Source organism: Marmota flaviventris, chromosome 7, assembly GCF_047511675.1.
Source record: "Marmota flaviventris isolate mMarFla1 chromosome 7, mMarFla1.hap1, whole genome shotgun sequence".
Classification (NCBI taxonomy): domain Eukaryota; kingdom Metazoa; phylum Chordata; class Mammalia; order Rodentia; family Sciuridae; genus Marmota; species Marmota flaviventris.
In genome coordinates, this window is record NC_092504.1 from 74,474,000 (window position 1) to 74,492,929 (window position 18,930).

An 18,930-nucleotide genomic window follows, 5' to 3' on the forward strand; every position below is an offset into this window, starting at 1 on the left:
CCCACAGAGGGCCTGAGCCAGCATTTGGCACTTTAGGCGTTTAGCCTTTTCATCTCAGTTATGATAGACCTTAAAAGCAGTAGCAAGAATCTCGGTCTGGGGAGTGAGGGAGCCTTGTTCTAATTTCTTAAGTTTGATCTAAATATCAGGAAAACTTTGGGCAAAGAAATAAGTCTTCAGTAACTATCGGCCATCAGGGGTTTCTGGGTCCAAATTAGTGTACTGCAGGAGAGCCTTAGTAAGGCGGTCCAGAAAGGCTGATGGGTTCTCATGTTTATCTTGGATGATTTCCTGAAGTTTCTCAAAATTAACTGCTTTCTGGGCTGCCCTTTTTAGGCCTGCCAGAATACAGGTGGTGAAATGATCTCAGTTTGTGATGCCGTTATTGGTATTGTAGTCCCAGAGAGGATCTTGGTCTGGGACTGCTTGGGGCCCAATGGGATGTGCTGGATTGGTCTGATGGATCTTGTCTGCATGAGTGTGAGCTTGTTCCCAAACCCATCTTCTCTCCATGGGAAGTAAAGTATTGGAGAGGATCATATAGACATCATGGAAGGTGAGGCTAGAGGCCTGTGTTAAATATTGGAATTCTTTGGTATACACAACTGGGTTGGTAGTATATGAGCCTAGTCATTTTTCAGTTTGGGAGAGGACAGCCATAGAAAAGGGGACATGTACTTGGATAATGCCTTCAGCACCTGCTACCTCATGCAAGGGGACAATTATTTGAGGAAGGGCATTGGTTTGGGTTTTTGATCTAGTGAGTGGAGGGGAGAAGTCAGGTTGCTGAGGTGAGGGTGATGGCGGAGAGTCGGGGGCAGAAGGTTGAGGGTGAGAATCTATTGGAGTTGGGCGATAGGGTGGAGGTTCATCAGCAGGATCAAAAGTAGTGGGATGAGTCCAGAGAAGGAGAAAGTTGGGGATCTGTGGTAGGGAGTGTTGGCTTGTAAGCTAGAAGAATTTGTAGAGGTTTGCAAGAGGTGCAGAGAGCAGGGTTGGATCGGACCAAGAAAAAGCTTGGACATAAGCAATCTCTACCCATTTTTTCGAATGCTCACAGTAATTGTAGAGATCCCTTAGAATGGAGGGATCCAGGGACCCAAAAGGGGGCCATCTGCTTTGGTTGTCTAAGGGATAAGTGGGCCAGGCCTGGGTGCTACATTTGATAAATTTTGGGGGTTTGATTTCTGGTGTCAAGGATAGGGTTTTGAGGTTATCCAAGAGGCATTGTAGGAGAGAGTCAACCCACAGAGAGGACACATTACCCATGTTGCAAACGTTGTATAAGGAGGAGGGAAGAAGACGCAAATGTAGTATAGGGGAGAAGGAAGGAGACGCAAAGATAATATAAGAGAGAAGGAGGAAACTGATTTATTGGCAAAATGGGTGTCCCTGCTAGAGCCAAAAATCAGGAGTGCCTTAGTGGCAGGTTCGAGTTGCAGAGATTGGTCGTCACAGAATCCTGACAGTAGAAGCTCTCATCCTGGACAGAGCCAGAGCCCATGGTAGACCTTGGCCAAGCCTTTTTGGGACCCCCCCTGGAGAGGCTGGATACTCCCAGGGCCAGAAAGAGGGGAAAGAGAGAGATAGGGGAAGAGAGAGGAAGGGGAGAGTAAGCGTCTCTCTGGCGGCTGAGTCTTGAAGGTGTGAGGACTAGGATTTAGGAGAGCCACCGAGACCATGAAGGTCTGGGTGGGATGTGATGTTCAGTTCTCTGTTATGTGTCCGTGGAGGTTTCAGAATCCTTCAAGGGAGACCTACAAAGCCTATGCTGGTAAACTACCAGCTGGGAAGGGGAAGGGGAATAATTTTGAACCTAGGAGTCTATTTTGCACTAGGAAGGAATCCCTGAGGGCCACTGTAGCCTTAAAGGCTGTGGTGGGGTGTTTTTCTCCCCGCATGTGGGCAAAGAGGTTTGCTGGACAATCAATGGTCAAATCCTCCTGACACCACCATTGGGTTTAGGACTCCAAGAAGGGGAAACTCACCAATTGAAGGTCGGTGGTGAATGTAGTTCTGGCAATTGAGAAATGGGTTCAGGCTGTCTGGTGAGTGGCACTTCAGAAAGAAGAGGGATGCAAAAGTGGGTTTTAACCCTCTCCTGGGTTTCAGCACCAATGAAAGAAAAGTGACCACAACACTCGGAGCAACCAAGAGATCTTTATTGCAGCAGTGCAACAAGGAGGAAAGAAAGAAGGAAAGAAGTGAAGGGGGGGGGGGGAAGCTGGGGAAGGCTTTTATAACCTTTCTGCTGTGCTGTCTAAATCTAACAGGGTCTCTGTGTTTGCAAGCTGCCTTGTTGACACACAAGGGGGTTAAGTGCTCGGCCTTGATTGGCAGGCTATGTGTTCAGCCTTGAGCAGTGGGGCAAAGCGCTCTGAGCGGGGGCTTCGGCGTTTGGGCTTGAAGCAAACAGGTGATAAAAAATCAGACAGAGGGTTAGAGAAGCCAGGTCATCCTGCAGCTAACTTTGTTTGGCATGCCCTGCAGACAGCTTACTCAGCCTGTCCTGCACCTAACACTAGGTATATAATAATATCATCAGCAAATAGTACCAATTTGAGTTCTTCTTTTCATATGTGTATCCCTTTAATTTCTTTAGTCTGTCTAATTTCTCTGGCCAGGGTTTCAAGAACTATGTTAAATAGAAGTTGTGAAAGAGGGCATCCTGTCTTGTTCCAGTTTTTAGAGGGAATGCCTTCATTTTTTTTTTTTTTTCCATTTAGAATGATGTTGGCCTGGGCTTAGCATAGATAGACTTTATGTTGTTGAGATATGTTCCTGTTATCCCTAATTTTTATAGTGTTTTGAACATGAACGGGAGCTGTGTTTTGCCAAATGCTTTTTCTGTGTCTATTGAGACGATCATATGATTCTTATCTTTAAGTCTATTGATGTGAAAAATTATATTTATTGATTTCTGTACATTGAACCAAACTTGCATCCCTGGGATGAATCCCACTTGATCGTGGTGCACAATCCTTTGATATGCTTTTGTATTCAATTTGCCAGAATTTTATTGACAATTTTTGCATATATGTTCATTAGAGATATTGATCTGAAGTTTTCTTTTTTTGACATGTCTTTGCCTGGTTTGGAATCAGAGTGATATTGGCCTCATAGAATGAATTTGGAAGTTCTCTCTCTCTCTCTCTCTCTCTCTCTCTCTCTCTCTCTCTCTCTCGTATTCTGAAATAAGTTGAAGAGTATTGGAATTTGTTCTTCTTTAAAAGTTTTGCAGAACTTGGCTGTTTATTCATCCTTTCCTGGGCTTTTCTTGGTTGGTAGATTTCTGATGGCATTCTCTTTTCATCACTTGAAATTTATCTGTTTAAATTGTGTATATCATCCTGATTCAGTTTGGGCAAATTATATGACTCTAGAAATTTGTTGATGCCTTCTATATTTTCTATTTTATTGGAGTACAAGTTTTCAAAATAATTCCTAGTTATCTTCTGTATGTTTGTAGTGTCTGTTGTGATATTTCCCTTTTCATCACATATGTTAGTAATTTGAGTTTTCTCTCTCCTTCTCTTTGTTAGCATGGCTAAGGGTTTGTCAATTTTATTTATTTTTCCAACTTTTTTTCTATCAATTTTTTTCAATTGTTTCAATTTCTTTGATTTCAGCTCTGATTTAAATTATTTCCTGTCTTCTAACACTTTTGGTATTGATTTGTTCTTCCTTTTCTAGGGCTTTGAGGTGTAGTGTTAAGTCAATTATTTGTTGACTTTTTCTTCTTTTAAGAAATGAAATCCATGCATTCAACTTTCCTCTTAAAACTGCTTTCATAGTGTCCCAGAGATTCTGATATGTTGTATCTGTGTTCTCATTCACCTCTAAAATTTTTAATCTCCTCCTTGATGTCTTCTGCAACCCATTGTTCATTCAGTAGCATATTATTTAGCCCCCAGGTGTTGGAGTGGATTTTATTTCTTATTTTATCATTAATATTCAATTTCATTCCATTATAATATGAAAGAATGCAGGGTAGTATCTCTACGTTTTTATATTTTCTAAGAGTTGCTTTGTGGTATAGTATATGGTTTATTTTAGAGAAGGATCCATGTGCTGCTGAGAAAAAAGTGTAGTCTCTCATTGAAGGATGAAATATTCTATATATGTCAGTTGAGTCTATGTTATTGAATGTATTATTGAGTTCTATAGTTTCTTTGTTAAAATTTTGTTTGGAAGATCTATTTAGTGATGAAATAGGTGTGTTAAAGTCTCCCAAAATTATTGTATTGTGGTTTATTTGACTCTTGAACTTGAGAAGTGTTTGTTTGATAGTCACATAGTCACTCCATTGTTTTGGGCATGCATTTTTACATTTTTAAGTCTTGTTGGTGTATGGTTCCCTTGAGTAGTATGTAGTGTCCTTCTTTATTCTTTTTGATTGACTTTAGCTTGATATCTACTTTATTTGATATGAGGATGGAAACCCCTGCTTGATTCCACAGTCCATGTGAATGGTATGATTTTTCCCAACTCTTCACCTTCAGTCTGTGAATGTCTTTTTCTATGAGATGAGTCTCTTGAACACAGAATATTGTTGGGTATTTTTTTTATCCAATCTACTATTCTATGTCTTTTGAATGGTGAGTTTATGCCATTAGCATTTAGGATTATTATTGAGACATGATTTGTATTTCCAGCCATTTTTGTTTATTTTTGGTATTTAATATGACTTGGTTTCTCCTCTGATTAAATTTTCCTTTAGTGTAATCCCTCCCTCTGCTGATTTTCATCATTGTTTTCATTTCCTCATCTTGGAATATTTTGCTGAGGTTGTTCTGTAGTGCAGGCTTTCTAGTTGTAAATTATTTTAACTTTTGTTTATAATGGAAGGTTTTTATTTCATCATCAAATCTAAAGCTTCGTTTTGCTTGATATAAGGTTTTTGGTTGGCTTCCATTTTCTTTCAGAGCTTGGTATATGTGATCTGATTTCTCTCTCTTGTGAGTTTTAAGATTCTATCCTTATTCTGTATGCTTGGCATTTTCATTATAATGTGGCTTGGTGTAGATCTGTTGTAATTTTGTATATTTGGTGTCCTATAAGTCTCTTGTATTTGGTTTTCCAATTTGTTCTTTATGCTTGGGAAATTTTCTGATATTATCTCATTGAAGAGATTGTGCATTTCTTTGGTTTGAAACTCTGTGCCTTCTTCTATCCCAATAACTCTTAGATTTGGTATTTTGATGTTGTCTCATTATTCTTGGATGTTCTGTTCATGGTTTCTTACTATCTTTACTGTGTGATAAACTTTATTTTCCAGATTGTATACTTTGTCTTCATTATCTGACATTCTTTCTTCCAAGTGATCTAGTCTGTTGATTATGCTTTGTATTGAGTTTTTTATTTGATTTTTTGTATCCTTTATTCCAAGGATTTCTTTTTTTTTTTTTTTTTTTTTTCAGAGTCTCTCTCTCTTGACGTAATCTTTTGCTACTTGTATTGGCTCTCTTATCTCTTTGTTGGAGTGATAAATTTCTGTCTATAATTGCTCATTTAGGTCATTCTTTAATTCACAGACCATTTTAATCATGAGCTTTCTGAACTCCTTCTCTGACATTTCAGCACCTTCGCTGTCCATGGATTTTGTTATTGTAGTATTCTAGTTTGTTTGGGGCAATTTCCTCTCTTGTTTTTACATGTTGTCTATGTGTCTTCCTTTCTTGCAGTGTGGATCTGAGATTTTACAGTTTCTTCCCTATATTCTTGTAGTACCCATGCAGATTGCCTGTACCTAACCTTGATTTTGGGCTTCCAGACCCTGCTGGTGTCCCTCAATGTATGCCACTGCATCTAAAGGTGGTGGTGGCAATAGCTGAGGTAAGTTGCCCCAAGATGGAAGGAATGTCTTACACAGATGGGGCTGAAGTTGTGGACCTCACACTCCCTTTGGGATGCCTGCTCACTCAGGGATGCAGCTGCTTCTAGGCCCTGTCCATTGTCAAAACGGTAGGGGCTACTATGTGGGGAAGGCTATTTTCCAGTTGTGGTGTCATAGTGACCAAACAAACATTCTCAGATTTTCAAGCACTTTCAGATTTCAGATTTGGGGGCTAAATATGCTCAAGCTGCATAAAGTTTGATGTACATATAGTAAGTCACGTATTCAATTAAATCCCCTTTTGTCTACTTTCTCCATCAAAGATTGAGAGAGGTAGGGTTAACTTTCCAGTTGCAATGTGATATTGCTAATTATCCTCATAACTAGTCGGTATTATTTTATGTGTTGGGGCTCTACTATTCAATCCATGTGATTCATGATAGACAAATTATTAAGTATGGTATCATTTATCAATACTAAATAATCTTTCAACAGGCCCCAGGTTCATCTTATACTCTCATTTAGCAGATGGGTATAATACGAAATAACGAGTTTTTAAAACATTTTGTCCCTCCTACAACTTGCAAAGATTTATTTTAAACATTATTTTGAGCATATTTTCAAATTTGTGCAGATTTCTTTTTCATTTTGTAGCATTAATTGGAACTTTTCATTAACAAGAGCTTAATCCTTTTATATTTATTGCTTTTGTCAAAAGTCAACCATCTTATTTCTTTCTTTTCCAACACTCCTATTATTTTCTTTAATTTTTCTCTTCTTAAATATTCTTTATTTGCTCTTATTCTAGTGATTATAATTTATACAATAGATAGGATTCTAAATATCTTGTATTTGTATTTAATATTTGTATGCATATATTCTCAAGAATATTAAGACTAAAAGTATACCATTATGTTGGAATAACTTTCAGTTTACAGCTAGCAGCTATGAGCAGCTCGGAGTGCTTGAAGAATCTACACTCCTTCAGGGCTGATAGGAACGACTGCAGGATGGGATGCTCTGCTCTAGCGAGATGTTAGTGAAACCACATCCTTAGCACTTGTGGTTAGTGTTGGCAAGGTGCCAGACCAGGAAACTGATAGCCAGGAGCTTCAGGCATGAAACTCATAACTTACAAACCCAATCCCTTAGGGACAAAGACCCTTCCTGATGATAGCAATATTTAGAGCATCCTCATAATGTGGTTACATTAGGCATAAGATGATTGGCTTATGGATAATATCTTGCTTATGTATGATTGATGGGCACACCCCATTCAAATCCTATAACAATTGCATGCATTCTAAAAATAAACTGAGCTACTGGATGACGACTTGAAGTGGGTATCCAGCCAGTTCTCTCACCATTTCCTGGAGTCTGTGTGTTGATTCCGTGTCTCTATCCCCCATGACTGAGGTAGCTGAACAACTAATTGACCACATAAGTGACCAGAACCACAGCACCATTAATTATTTTAAATTGATAAACCATGTCTTACAGGCAGATTTTGATAGTTTACATACTGTTTGTTCTAGTGTAGTTTATGGAAAATTGGAAATTCAGCATTAGGACATTAGCCAAATGTCAGAATGATTATGTGCTCATAGATATATACATGTTCTTGACCTAATGTATGTTAATTTTCTCTTCTTTCCAGCACTCATTTCAGGTTGTCTGTTTTTTTTTTTTTTTTTATAGCTGTGTTGTTCACAATTCCTTTCATTTAGGGAGGGTGGGTGCTACCTTCCAAGTGGCACCTTCTATTGAAGAGTGAAAGGAGAAGTGATGGAACCTTCACATTTTCATCACATTTTACAGTGTGCAAATGTTTTCACATTTCTTTAGCCAGGTTTCACAAAAGTCCTAGAAATTGTCGGAGGCCACCTTGAACAGGAGCTATGCACACATCTTTTGAGTCTTGAGTAAAGAGGTACTGAACTGGCATTGCACCCACTGTGATGCATGTGGACTTACCTCACTGGGCCAGGTGCGTGCAGCTCTGGGATTGGGTGTCACCCTATGGGGCTGAGTTACACCCACCTGTTTGTTGTAATATTACCCTTTCCTTTTTTGGATGGAACATTCCATCAAATACACCTGCCCCCCCATCAATAAATTGGGCTTCAGAAAGTACTCTTGCCTTCTCTCCCACCTGCCTCTCATGATTTTCTCTTGCCTGCCTTGTGGGAGCTTACATCTGAGGTGGAAAAGCCTTTTTGGACCACCCATGAAAAAGGTACTTTTTGTGTGTGTCTGCATGATTATTTCATGCTAACCGAAATTCACCTGAGTGACACTGGTTTAGTAGCCCATGCTGGATGAGGGCTACACAGTTGGCTTCTGAACAGGGACACCTTGGTGTGAATTTGGAGGGTTTGGCTTTGGTTAAGTGAACTTAAAATTTCAGAGTAGTGGGTTGGTTTGTAAAAGAAAAGAGATTGCAGCTAGAAAGTAAGGGGACGATAATCAGTAACATGGGGAATCCTTCCTCTTTGGAAGAGGCACTCTATTTCACAATCCTATAAACTGTAATGAGAGGTAGAGGGAAATAAATTAGAAGAGCCCAGCTCAAAACGTGTTTGGGTTTGCATTTATGTGAAGGAAAAAACAAGAGGCCAAGACAAGAACTTGTTCCAGGTAATTTACTTGGCAGTGGATGTTAGAAACCTGTATTAGAAAATGAGATAGAAAAGGAGAAAAGGCCAATACCCAGGGGCTACTGAAGTTGCCTCTGCAGGCAACCATCTGGATTCCTACTCTGACCACATGAAGGAAAGCATTCCATAATTTCCTGTTTGAAAAACATTGTGCTGGGACATTTCTGCTTGGCCCTATTTCTGCTGGTTAGGAGTTCTAATGGGATGTTACTCTTGAAATTCCCCAACACATTTGCCTGCAAGCTGGGGACCTTACCACAGGACTAAGAGAAGAAACATGGAGAGAGGTGTGGTGCAGGGTGGAGAAGGGATGCTGTTGGAAAGAGCTCAGCTCACATGGAACTGCCCACCACAGCTTCAACCAAAAGTGGACTTGCATAGAGATGAGAGATGTGACAGTGCAACAGCACCTACTTCAGCCCACCCCTCACACGATGCAGATCCACTTATGCTCACTTTAAGTCCACTCTGGACAGCTTGAGGGAGAGGCCACTTGTAGTTTCTAGAAAACATAACATGGAGAAGTGTAGAGGTTCAGTGGAACTAGCTGGATCCCATTGTTGATCATGATCACATTTTTCTACATGTGTCTTCCGCCATCCTTTCTAGAACTTCCTCATTCTTGGCCATTTCTTCAGCTGTACTGTAAGCTGCTTTCTGCTATACTTATCCACACCTTCACTCTGGAGGCCTCAGAGATTTTATTGCAGAGAGACACTGAGTTACTTCTGTGAATTCTCTGCCTATTATATGGCAGTAACCCCAGCCTTCAGGATTACAGGGATGACCAATATTATAACTCCTTTTTCTGCTGCTGTGACACCACTGTGGAAATCCCAAAGTGACTAAGTGGCAGACACTGTTAGATTTCATGGAAAATTTTCTGTATGCCCCTATCTACCTACTCTTCAGGATTCAGGACCTCTAATATATCAGGTCCTAAAGGTGCAGAGACCTAAAGCATAAATTCTGCAAATGAGTTTATGGAAATGATGCTGAGAGGCTGGTATTGCTTGGTTCATGGACCTGAGTATTCCAACTTTGGGGAACTGTTCCTGTAGGTTTAATGGAAGTTTCTGCAAACTTATATAAAGTGTCAGTAAATACTTTAGGCTTTGTAGGTGACAATGGTCTTTGTTTCAATGACTTTGCTCTCAAAGGGCAAAAACAGTCACAGCCAATATAAAAGCATCACTGCATGAGTACCTATATCCCAGTGCAGTGGTCCTCAAAGACATCAGGGATAATCATTCAGTTTTTGCATGTCATCATTTTACCACCAAGTTTCCAGCTGACCCAGTCTCCTGGAAGGGCATTACCATACTGAAAGATCAAATATCAGCACCTGCTGCTGCCAGCTCAAGCAACAGAAGTGGCCCTCAATAGATCTACCTTGGCACCAGTCCCAGGCATTTTAGGATACATTGACAACTTCCAGCCTTCATTCCTGTCCCCTTGACAATTCTCTTCTAAAGCCCATTGAACATACATTGGAGTCAACAAAAGACATTTAAAAAATCAGTATTATACTTTTCAAATGTATGTAAATGCAATAGATTCTAATAAATTTGAGATCTAAGGTGCATGAGCATGACTTCAGAAACAGAGAAAGTAATACATGTACTTCCTCTTTAACATCTCTCCAAATTACCCACTTTTTCCCCTTTCTCCCTCCCTCCCCAACATATTGAGGAACCTTCCATAGCAGCAGTCTTCTTGCAGTCTTAAATGGTATCCCAAGGGGAATAACTGGAAAATAAATATCAACTGACACTTCATTTAGTTCTGCATAATATATTGGTTCCCTTCCATTATACATTAGTTCTGACATCCAAGAAAATAAAAGTATATTACATCTGTATACATATGTGTTCTTAAGTAAATTTCTATAAACTAATATTTTTTTCAGCTTATGAAAAATTAACTCACATTTTGTTAATGTTCCTACAATTAAAAGGTAAAAAAATGATAATTCTATTGTGTGTTTGTTGCCACAATAAAAAGTACATTAAAAGGCAATTATAGTGCAAAGAATAAATAAGCTATGGTCCACTTTAATGATTAATAATTTTAAAAGAAGATATTGATAATTTGGGCTGTTTTTAAACTGGCAGGTGTACATTTATATAAATATGGATATGTATTCCTTTCTGTGTAATGAAATATGTATATAGAGAACTGTATCATACAGATAAAGGAAAAATTCTATGAAAAATAGAAAAAAATTAATTGACCTTGATATCTACATAATAACTTGGTAAAACTTTGTTATAAGATGCATTATTCAAATGTTAAAAAAATATTATTTAAAGAAAAGATAAACATCAACAGCCATGCCCCTAGATTGACATTTCAGCAGTATGGCAAGGTATTCAGTGGTGACTAAATGATGTTCCAAAACACCACAGTAGCAGGGGTCTACATCTGGCAATTTGTTAGATTCCATCATTCCTATATTTCTTTCTGAAAAGTGGAGCCAGACACATTGTGATGTCCTGAATTGGATCCCAGTACAATAAAAGAATATTTGTAAAAAAAAAAAAATGTGGTGGAATCTGAAACAACTGTGCAGTTTGATCAACAAGGATGTTTCAAGGTTCATTTCTGACCTTTGACTGGTGAAACTTGGAATATAAAAAGTTAACATTAAGGGAATCTGGGCAAAGGTCACATGTGAAATTTTCACACTATCTTTGCAGCTTTTCTGTAAATATAAAATTATTTAAATATTAAAAGCTTATTAAAAATATAAGAGAGACTTAAGAGACTTTTGTGCCTGTGCACAAAGAAACAATCAAACAAACAAATAACCCACAAACCTGAGCAGCAGTGATGTTCTGATAACAAGAGAGGGGAACATACATGGATCATTTCAAAAGCCTCCCATGAAAGAAGAGGATGCAGTGACTGGGAAGGTGCATGCAGGGTCTTCTGTGCTGTTCACATTCTAATTCTTGACCTGGACTGGCACATGGCTACACATGTGCCTTATTTTGATACTAACTCAATGAACTGTACTTTTTGTTACATTTCCCTTCAATAAAAGAGAAGTTTTAAAGACACATTCATAGTACTGGTAAATAGTTCTCTGCTACAAGTAAAGAATTAAGGGAGAATACAGAAATAAATTCAGTGTACAAATGTTGGGAAGATCTTGTGTAGATATCCAAGTTATTAAACCATAAGCATAACATTTTCAGAGCTGAAAGAACATTGGAAAAGGTCACAATCAACCCTGACAAGTTCTTCATGGAGGCACCTCTGCAGGTGCTCCTGTAGTGGGAGGGGCAGGACCTGACATCTGTGTCTTAACAAAGCCCTCAGGAGATTCTTATGCAGCCAGATATATACCACTGAGACATGCAAGGAGATGAAGTGAATATTCAGAGGCAGAATGTTCCAGAAATGGCACAAGAGCCTCACCCCTAGACCCTGTTCCTCAATTCCACCAGCAGCCCAAGTGTTCCGGTTAAGATCCCTAAATCTTTACAATTCCACCAAAGAATATCTGTAAGTTCCACCACCCTCAGTTACCTTATCCAAGATGTGATTTTTTATCATCATGGATTTTTTTTTACTCCAGAAGAAGCACTGATTTTCCAGAATAATTCAAGTTTCATACTTCTAATACAACATTTACACATTTTATTTATTTAATGGCAGATCATATTTAATGGTAGATTCATAGACTATTAAAATTGGAGGGCTACTATCCTGCCTACTCATTTTGTGCATGGGGATCCTGATGCCAGCGATAATGGAAAGTTGTTATGAGTTTCTAGAGGCAAGTTCTCCTTTTTCAGGTCAATAAATTAGCCTGAATTCTTCCTAATGCTTACATTCTGTTGAGATAAATTAATACAATATGAAATAGCATTAGATTTTGGATTTTGTTCTTTGACGCATAATTCATTTTGTTGTTTTTTGATTTTCTGTTGAAAATAATTTTTCCTGATCAACAGTGCGATGGAACTGAACAAAAGACAAAAAAAAATTATTAGATACTTAAAGTAAATTAAGGTACTTTTTAAATGTGAAAATAATTTGCAGTAAAGAAAAGTGAAATTTAAGAATTTCTTTTAAGGCATAACATTCTTAGGTAGGCAATTATGAGAAAGATAAATATCAGAATATTCAAAGCCACATGATTCCTCCATAAGCCCCAAGGTGAGAGATCCATGTCCTGCATTAACAAGAATTCTTCACCAGAACATCTGAAATTAAGCAGAAAATATAACTTTACTCCTGGCATCTATGAAATTTTGGTCAATTTATTTGCTTTTCCTTAAAAGAAACCTATGGACTAACAATATCTTCAAAATTATTCCTTCACATACAATAGCTATCAGTCATTGAATGCAGCCATGTTACTTGATACTATGCTAAGCAACTTGCATATAATATCTTACTTAATCCATAAAATGATCCAAAGAGGTATAGCTATCATATTCATTTAAGAGGAGGGGAAGAAGGCTTAATGAGCTCAGCCAAGTTTACAGTCACAGCCCAAGGGACTTGCTGAATCTCACTGCAGAAAAAGGAAAATCCTTATGACACTGGACACACACTTACATTACATAGCCAGGACAGTGATTGTCGTTTGTTATATTCAGTGTTGGACAGAAATTTCTTCCCCAAAACTCATTATGCTGCAAAGCCTATATAACACAAAAAGCAAGGCATGATGGTTTTAAGTTTCAAAAACTTTTCGAAGAATTGTCACAATTGAATCCTCAAGTTTAGTCTTTATAGTAATTTTTTATTTGTTCTTTTTAGATATACATGAGAGTAGAGTACATTTTGGCATATTATACATACACAGAGTACAGCTTATTCTAATTAGGGGCCTATTCTTATGGTTGTACATGTTCAGAGTTACCCTGGTCATATATTCAAATACAAAGCTAGGAAAGTTATGTCCAATTAATTCTATTGTACTTTCTATTACCGTCTTCTGTCTCTTCTCTCCATTTCCATTTGTCTACTCCAATCGACTTCTATTCTTCACCTCTATTGTCCCTAATAGTGGGTTAGTATCTGCATATTGAACAGAACATTTGGCCTTTGCTTTTCTGGAGTTAGTTTATTAAACTTACTATGATATTTAAAGACAAACCACGTTTCATATTTGCAGTCTGTCACAACAAAGTGACTGAAGTTGTTAATCAAGAGATCCAGGGTTGGGATGTTGTTTCCAATTAGCCAAGAAGGAAGAACTCTTGCTAGATAACCTCATAGCCCCTTCCTCCTGCTCTCCCTATGTCACCCTACAACCTTATAATTCTAATGATACATTGTTGTTCATTAAATACTGAAGACTTATTGTAATGACATTTCTTGTTCTTTTCATTAAAACCACTCATAATGATAGGTAGTAGACTCTTGGTTACACTGTATTAAGGCACCATTTCTTTTTCGTTGAATAGCTTGCTAAACAGGGTTGAATGTTACATAGCCTTTGTTTCTCTTATACTTCCCCTTTCAACATGATCTATGTATTCTAGTCTCCTATCTTCTCATTTCCTTATTGAATAGAAACAATGTTTTGCATCAGTCAATTTTTTTGCTTTACTATGAGATTTATTCTCCCCACCCTTTCTCACCCTCAAACAACAGGATGACAGAAGGAAAACCCCAGATGACTTCCTGACCTTGTACTAATGAAGGCTATTAGAGATTCCTCATCCATTTCTCCTGAAAGGAAATACTTGGGTGGGATATGGTCACAAGTCATACCAGGGAATGTAAAATGGGTAGGTTTTATTTTCTGTGTTCCCATCTTGGAGACACACTCATAAGGTCAGAAAAGGACAGCTTACCATAAAGCCATAAAAAAGAATGTTGAAGTACTGAACCCATGAGAATTGAATTGTCCTGGTTCCAAAATACCATGACCTACCCAAAAGAATCTACACAGAGAAAAAGTACAAATTAGAACAGTCCAAGGATTTCAAGAAGAATTGTAAGAAGATGCTTTCCAAGAATTCTACAATCCTCTAAACATTTCTGCTAGGAACAATTCTTGAAATTTTTGCACTTATTCTATACATTAGCCTTCCTTTGCATGTTCAAACTTCTGCATGGCTAAGACTATTTATTGTTTTAAGTTAAGGAAAATATACTATAAACTATGTTGTATATTTCACTTATCTGGAAGACCCTTAATGGTCAATTCTTTGTCCTCAACTTCCTCTGCAACTGTATATAATGGAAGATTAAGAAGTATACTTGTCTCTTGGTATCTGGAGAGCCCAGGTTCAGAATCCATGCATACAGATACCCAAACCTATAGATGCTCAAGTCCCTTTATTTTTAAATAGCATAATGCTTACATGCAATCCCAAGTAAATTGTTTATACTTTAAATATATGTATCCTTTATATTTTAAATCACCTCCACATTTATCATATTGTGTAATAGCATAGAAATGCTATGTGTGTAGTTTTTACCATGTACATATAACAATATATACTAAGTAGTTTAGGGAATAATGAATAAAAATAGAAAAATTGTACATATTTAGTACACACACAATTCTTGTTTTGTAAGTTTTCTGTTTGTGGTTGATTGCATCTTAGAATGCAGAATGCATGTATTTATGGACCTTACTGTGCTCACTATTCTAATTATATCCCTACCATGTGTTGCCCGTAATAATCCTGAAAATCTAGGAACATATGCAAGAATATTCCTGAGCATCACATACCCCTCTCTACTCCCATATGTTAATAAGTGTTGTTATTTACAATGTTTACATTTTATATTCATGATGTTAATATTAAATTGGGCTTCAGAATTGTGGGCTTCAGGTTTTTCAAAGGCTAGAACTGACAAACTAAATAATGCAGTGTAGTGCACCAGAAAATGTGGTAAATCCCTCCATTTAATGCTAGACAAAGCAGTATAACAATGCTGACTCAGGAAGGAATATTGGAGATGAATAAGATGACAGGCTGAATTCCACCTCACTCTTGTCCTAACTGGCATGAGGTGTGTGGGGATATGCACACCAATGAGAGTGCTGGTGTGCCTGCAACATCAGACTTGACCTACCAAGTGCCTGATGAATAATATGGCCTCTCTGAATAAAATGCAATTTTATGACTGGCTTTTAAAATTCTACATGGAGACTTTAAAAAAATCAAAGTATCAATAAATCAAACAAAACATCTTTTTTTAAAAAATTGAAGTGCATTTCCTTTACAGTAGATGAAATATAAATAAGACTTATCACTTCTCAATGATATTTATTGGTAGTTGCCAAATTCAGAAACAGAGAACTAAACTTTGGCAAGAGTATGTGCTAAGCCATTCTTGAATGGTTATGCCAAAATAAACCCTAATATTATGAATAATTATAACTCAATAATAAGCAGTTTTTAATAGAGAGTATGTGCTTTGTAAGTGTCAATGGAAGACATCTCTTCCTACTGTAATTTGAGCATGTCTCTATAGCTGATGTTGTGGTGGATGGAATGTGGACATTTATTCTGTTTATCTGTTGATTCATTTATGTTTGTGCTAATTTTGAGAGCATAAATGATTAAGACTTAGTAACCTATATTTTTATTCTAAAAAAAAAATGAAAGAAAAATATATTGATGTAAGAGATTCTCAGGATCCAGAACAATGGATCATGAGAATCTCTTACATGGACTTTAGAATTTCCAATAATTTTAAAACATTTTCAAAATGCAAGAGTATAGGAACTAGACCATTGTTACACTTCTCATGGAGCTTCACTTTCACCTTGGGGAGTAGTGAATCCAACCAAACCAGCTTTAGTGCTTACACAGCCGGCAGTTCTCTTACACCAGGCTGAAAGGCAGGCAGAGAGCTGTGTGTTTGTGAGGGAATCAGCTAAGTTTTCTGAAGTTCCAATTTATCAAGATTTCATAATATGTCACCAAAAAGTCTCTATTAAAAGATCATTAGTAAGAACATGGTGCCTAAGTTAAGTAAGTACATTAGAAACCAGCAAAAGAGACTAGATAAGAGTAAGGAGGAAAATTTTCTTCTCTAATGTAAACGATATTTCAGTCTGTGGCCTCCTGAGAGTATAAGAGTCCCATCTACCAAATCCTCAAATCTGGTTTTACCTGACAGGAAGGTGCAGAACAAACAAGGGAGAAAGTACATCCCAGAGAAGCACAGTACACACTCACCATCAGAAATGTAAAATAGGAGTCCATGATATGGTTTGCAGTATTTCCATCAGTGTGTCCTGCTACTATGGCCAGGGTCATGGAAATGGATGAAAAAGCCACTGCCAAGAGGGTTAAGAACATGATGAAAAAAGTCTCTACTGCTGGCTTGAATTCATAGAAAAAGAAGGGATTAGTCCAGTGTAGCTCCCTGTGTATTAGGGAATATTTATTGTGCCAATATCAGTATAACATTGAGAAAACAGTTCTAACAGGACAAAAAAGTCACCCACTATTCCAACACCATAGGTCATCAATTTCATTGCTTCCATCACATAATTGAGAGGATGTATTTTCAGATTTAAGTCCTTATAGACAAATTGCTGTAGGGTTCTGTGGTTCAGAATAGGGCTGTTAAGTTTCTTAAACTACTTTATAATTTTCATGAGTTAATATTCTGTGTCACATGATCTGAGGATTTAGGAACAGGTACAAGAACACTGATGAGGAATCTAGGGCTCTAGATCCCATGCCTAATTCTTATGCCATACATATTATTTGTAAAACAGAAGGTTGTAAACTCCATCATTGGTTCAAATTCTATACTTTGTTGTAAAATAAATTTTTGGTGTGTGTGAATGTGTGTGTGTGTGTGTGTGTGTGTGTGTGTGTGTGGAGGGGGTGGGTATTTATCTGTAAAATATATGTATAAATGATAATTCAATAAGTCTGGGGTGAAGCCAGAGCATAATGCACAAATGATATTGTCTACTTCATCAAACAAGTAATTTCATTAGATCAATAACCCCCCAAGTTACCATCTTACTCTCATTTATAAAGTGAACAGGGAGAGAATATATGTGTATGAATGCTTTTGTCCCTCTCTATGTGTATCTACACATACTATAGATGTTACTGCCTATCTACATTTCCTATCTATATTGAGATACATGTAGAGAGAGAAAAACAGTAGAAAAAGACAATAAATATTCCAGCTCCTCTAGCACAATTTCAAATAGTTTAAAAAAGTCAGTCTATGTTTGTGTAAGACACACAGCATCTGTATTATTTCATAAGTGGCAACAGGTAAATTATAGTTTTATAAGTAGTTTTTAAAGTTCATTTAGAAAAAGTCTGGAAAAGCATGTGCATACTGAATAGCTGTTTTAGAGAATATACAGTAGAGATGTGCTTTCTCCCTTATAGCTTGTTTTACAGTATTGGGAACCCAAAACATGTTTGCAAAGCAAAGTAAACTTCTCCACATATCCAAGAGTAAAGACACATCCTCTTTGTCTTGTTACTTATCGACCATGAAGTATAGTGTACAAATACATACAAAACTTGTCAAGAACATCCCGAGTAGCAAATCAGACAACAGACTTCCAAAGAAATAAGATGACACTCTGTAATACCCACTGGTGGACTCATGTCTATAGAATACAAATATATACCAACACGCCAGGTTAGTTTACAAAGGAGAGCCCAGAGGAGATGCTGCTGTATAGACTCCTGCTGCCACCAGGTCTAACCCTGCAGCTGCCCACAAGCCCTGGGCTGATTTCGTAGGCCTTCCCCCCTCAGGTGCAGCTCCCATGGGGCATCATCACCTCTCCTGCTACTGCCCACTCTGGCCCCACATAACCCTTTCAGTGATGCAGAGTCTGCATCTCCTCACTCTCCTCAGAGACTCTGCTTTCCCTCTGAGGCTGGCTCCACGGGAAGAAAGGACTAATCTCGGTGGTACAAGGGACTATCTTTTCCTCACTTCGCAATGTGAAGGTGATGTCAAGACCCTCCAAGACTCCAATGTAGCTGAAAATCCCCCAAACTCTTTTCCACCTGCTCCATTTCCAACCTGGGCCGGTTCACCCCTCTTTAGGCAACATTATCCAAAATACATGTATGAAGACACGAATTGGTTTTCAACCTACTTTATATACAAACAAAGATATGAAAAATTGTGGTATATGTGTGTTTTAAGAATTGTAATGCAAAAAACCCCAAAGTTCATGTATAAAGACAAAAAAGACTGCTTTTCTCAATTAATATTGGTAATCCTTATATATACTTTAAAAGCTTATGCTGTTCATGACAAATATATACATTTTAAATTTCAATGTAAATAATAAGGAATGGAATAGTAATGAAAAGGAAAGAAATTTTCAAGCAATCCCCATTATCAAATCCCTGGACCAGCACAGGAAGGAAACAGTTTGCCCACCAGCCAACAGTGCCCCTTCCCCAAATAGAGGCCAACTCACACAAAACGCTTCTTCTGGAGCACAAAGTG

The 18,930-nt window shown here is 37.7% G+C and overlaps 1 protein-coding gene across 1 annotated transcript in view; it reads right to left on the minus strand.

The window, feature by feature from the left end:
* Positions 1-12,559: 12,559 nt before the first annotated feature.
* LOC114083011 (broad substrate specificity ATP-binding cassette transporter ABCG2-like) overlaps positions 12,560-18,930 on the minus strand; it is a 131,795-nt gene continuing 125,424 nt past the window's right edge. Inside the window, 2 exon segments of the mRNA XM_071614014.1 lie at positions 12,560-12,707; positions 13,066-13,151. Of these exon segments, the coding sequence (XP_071470115.1) occupies positions 12,560-12,707; positions 13,066-13,151 (234 nt within the window).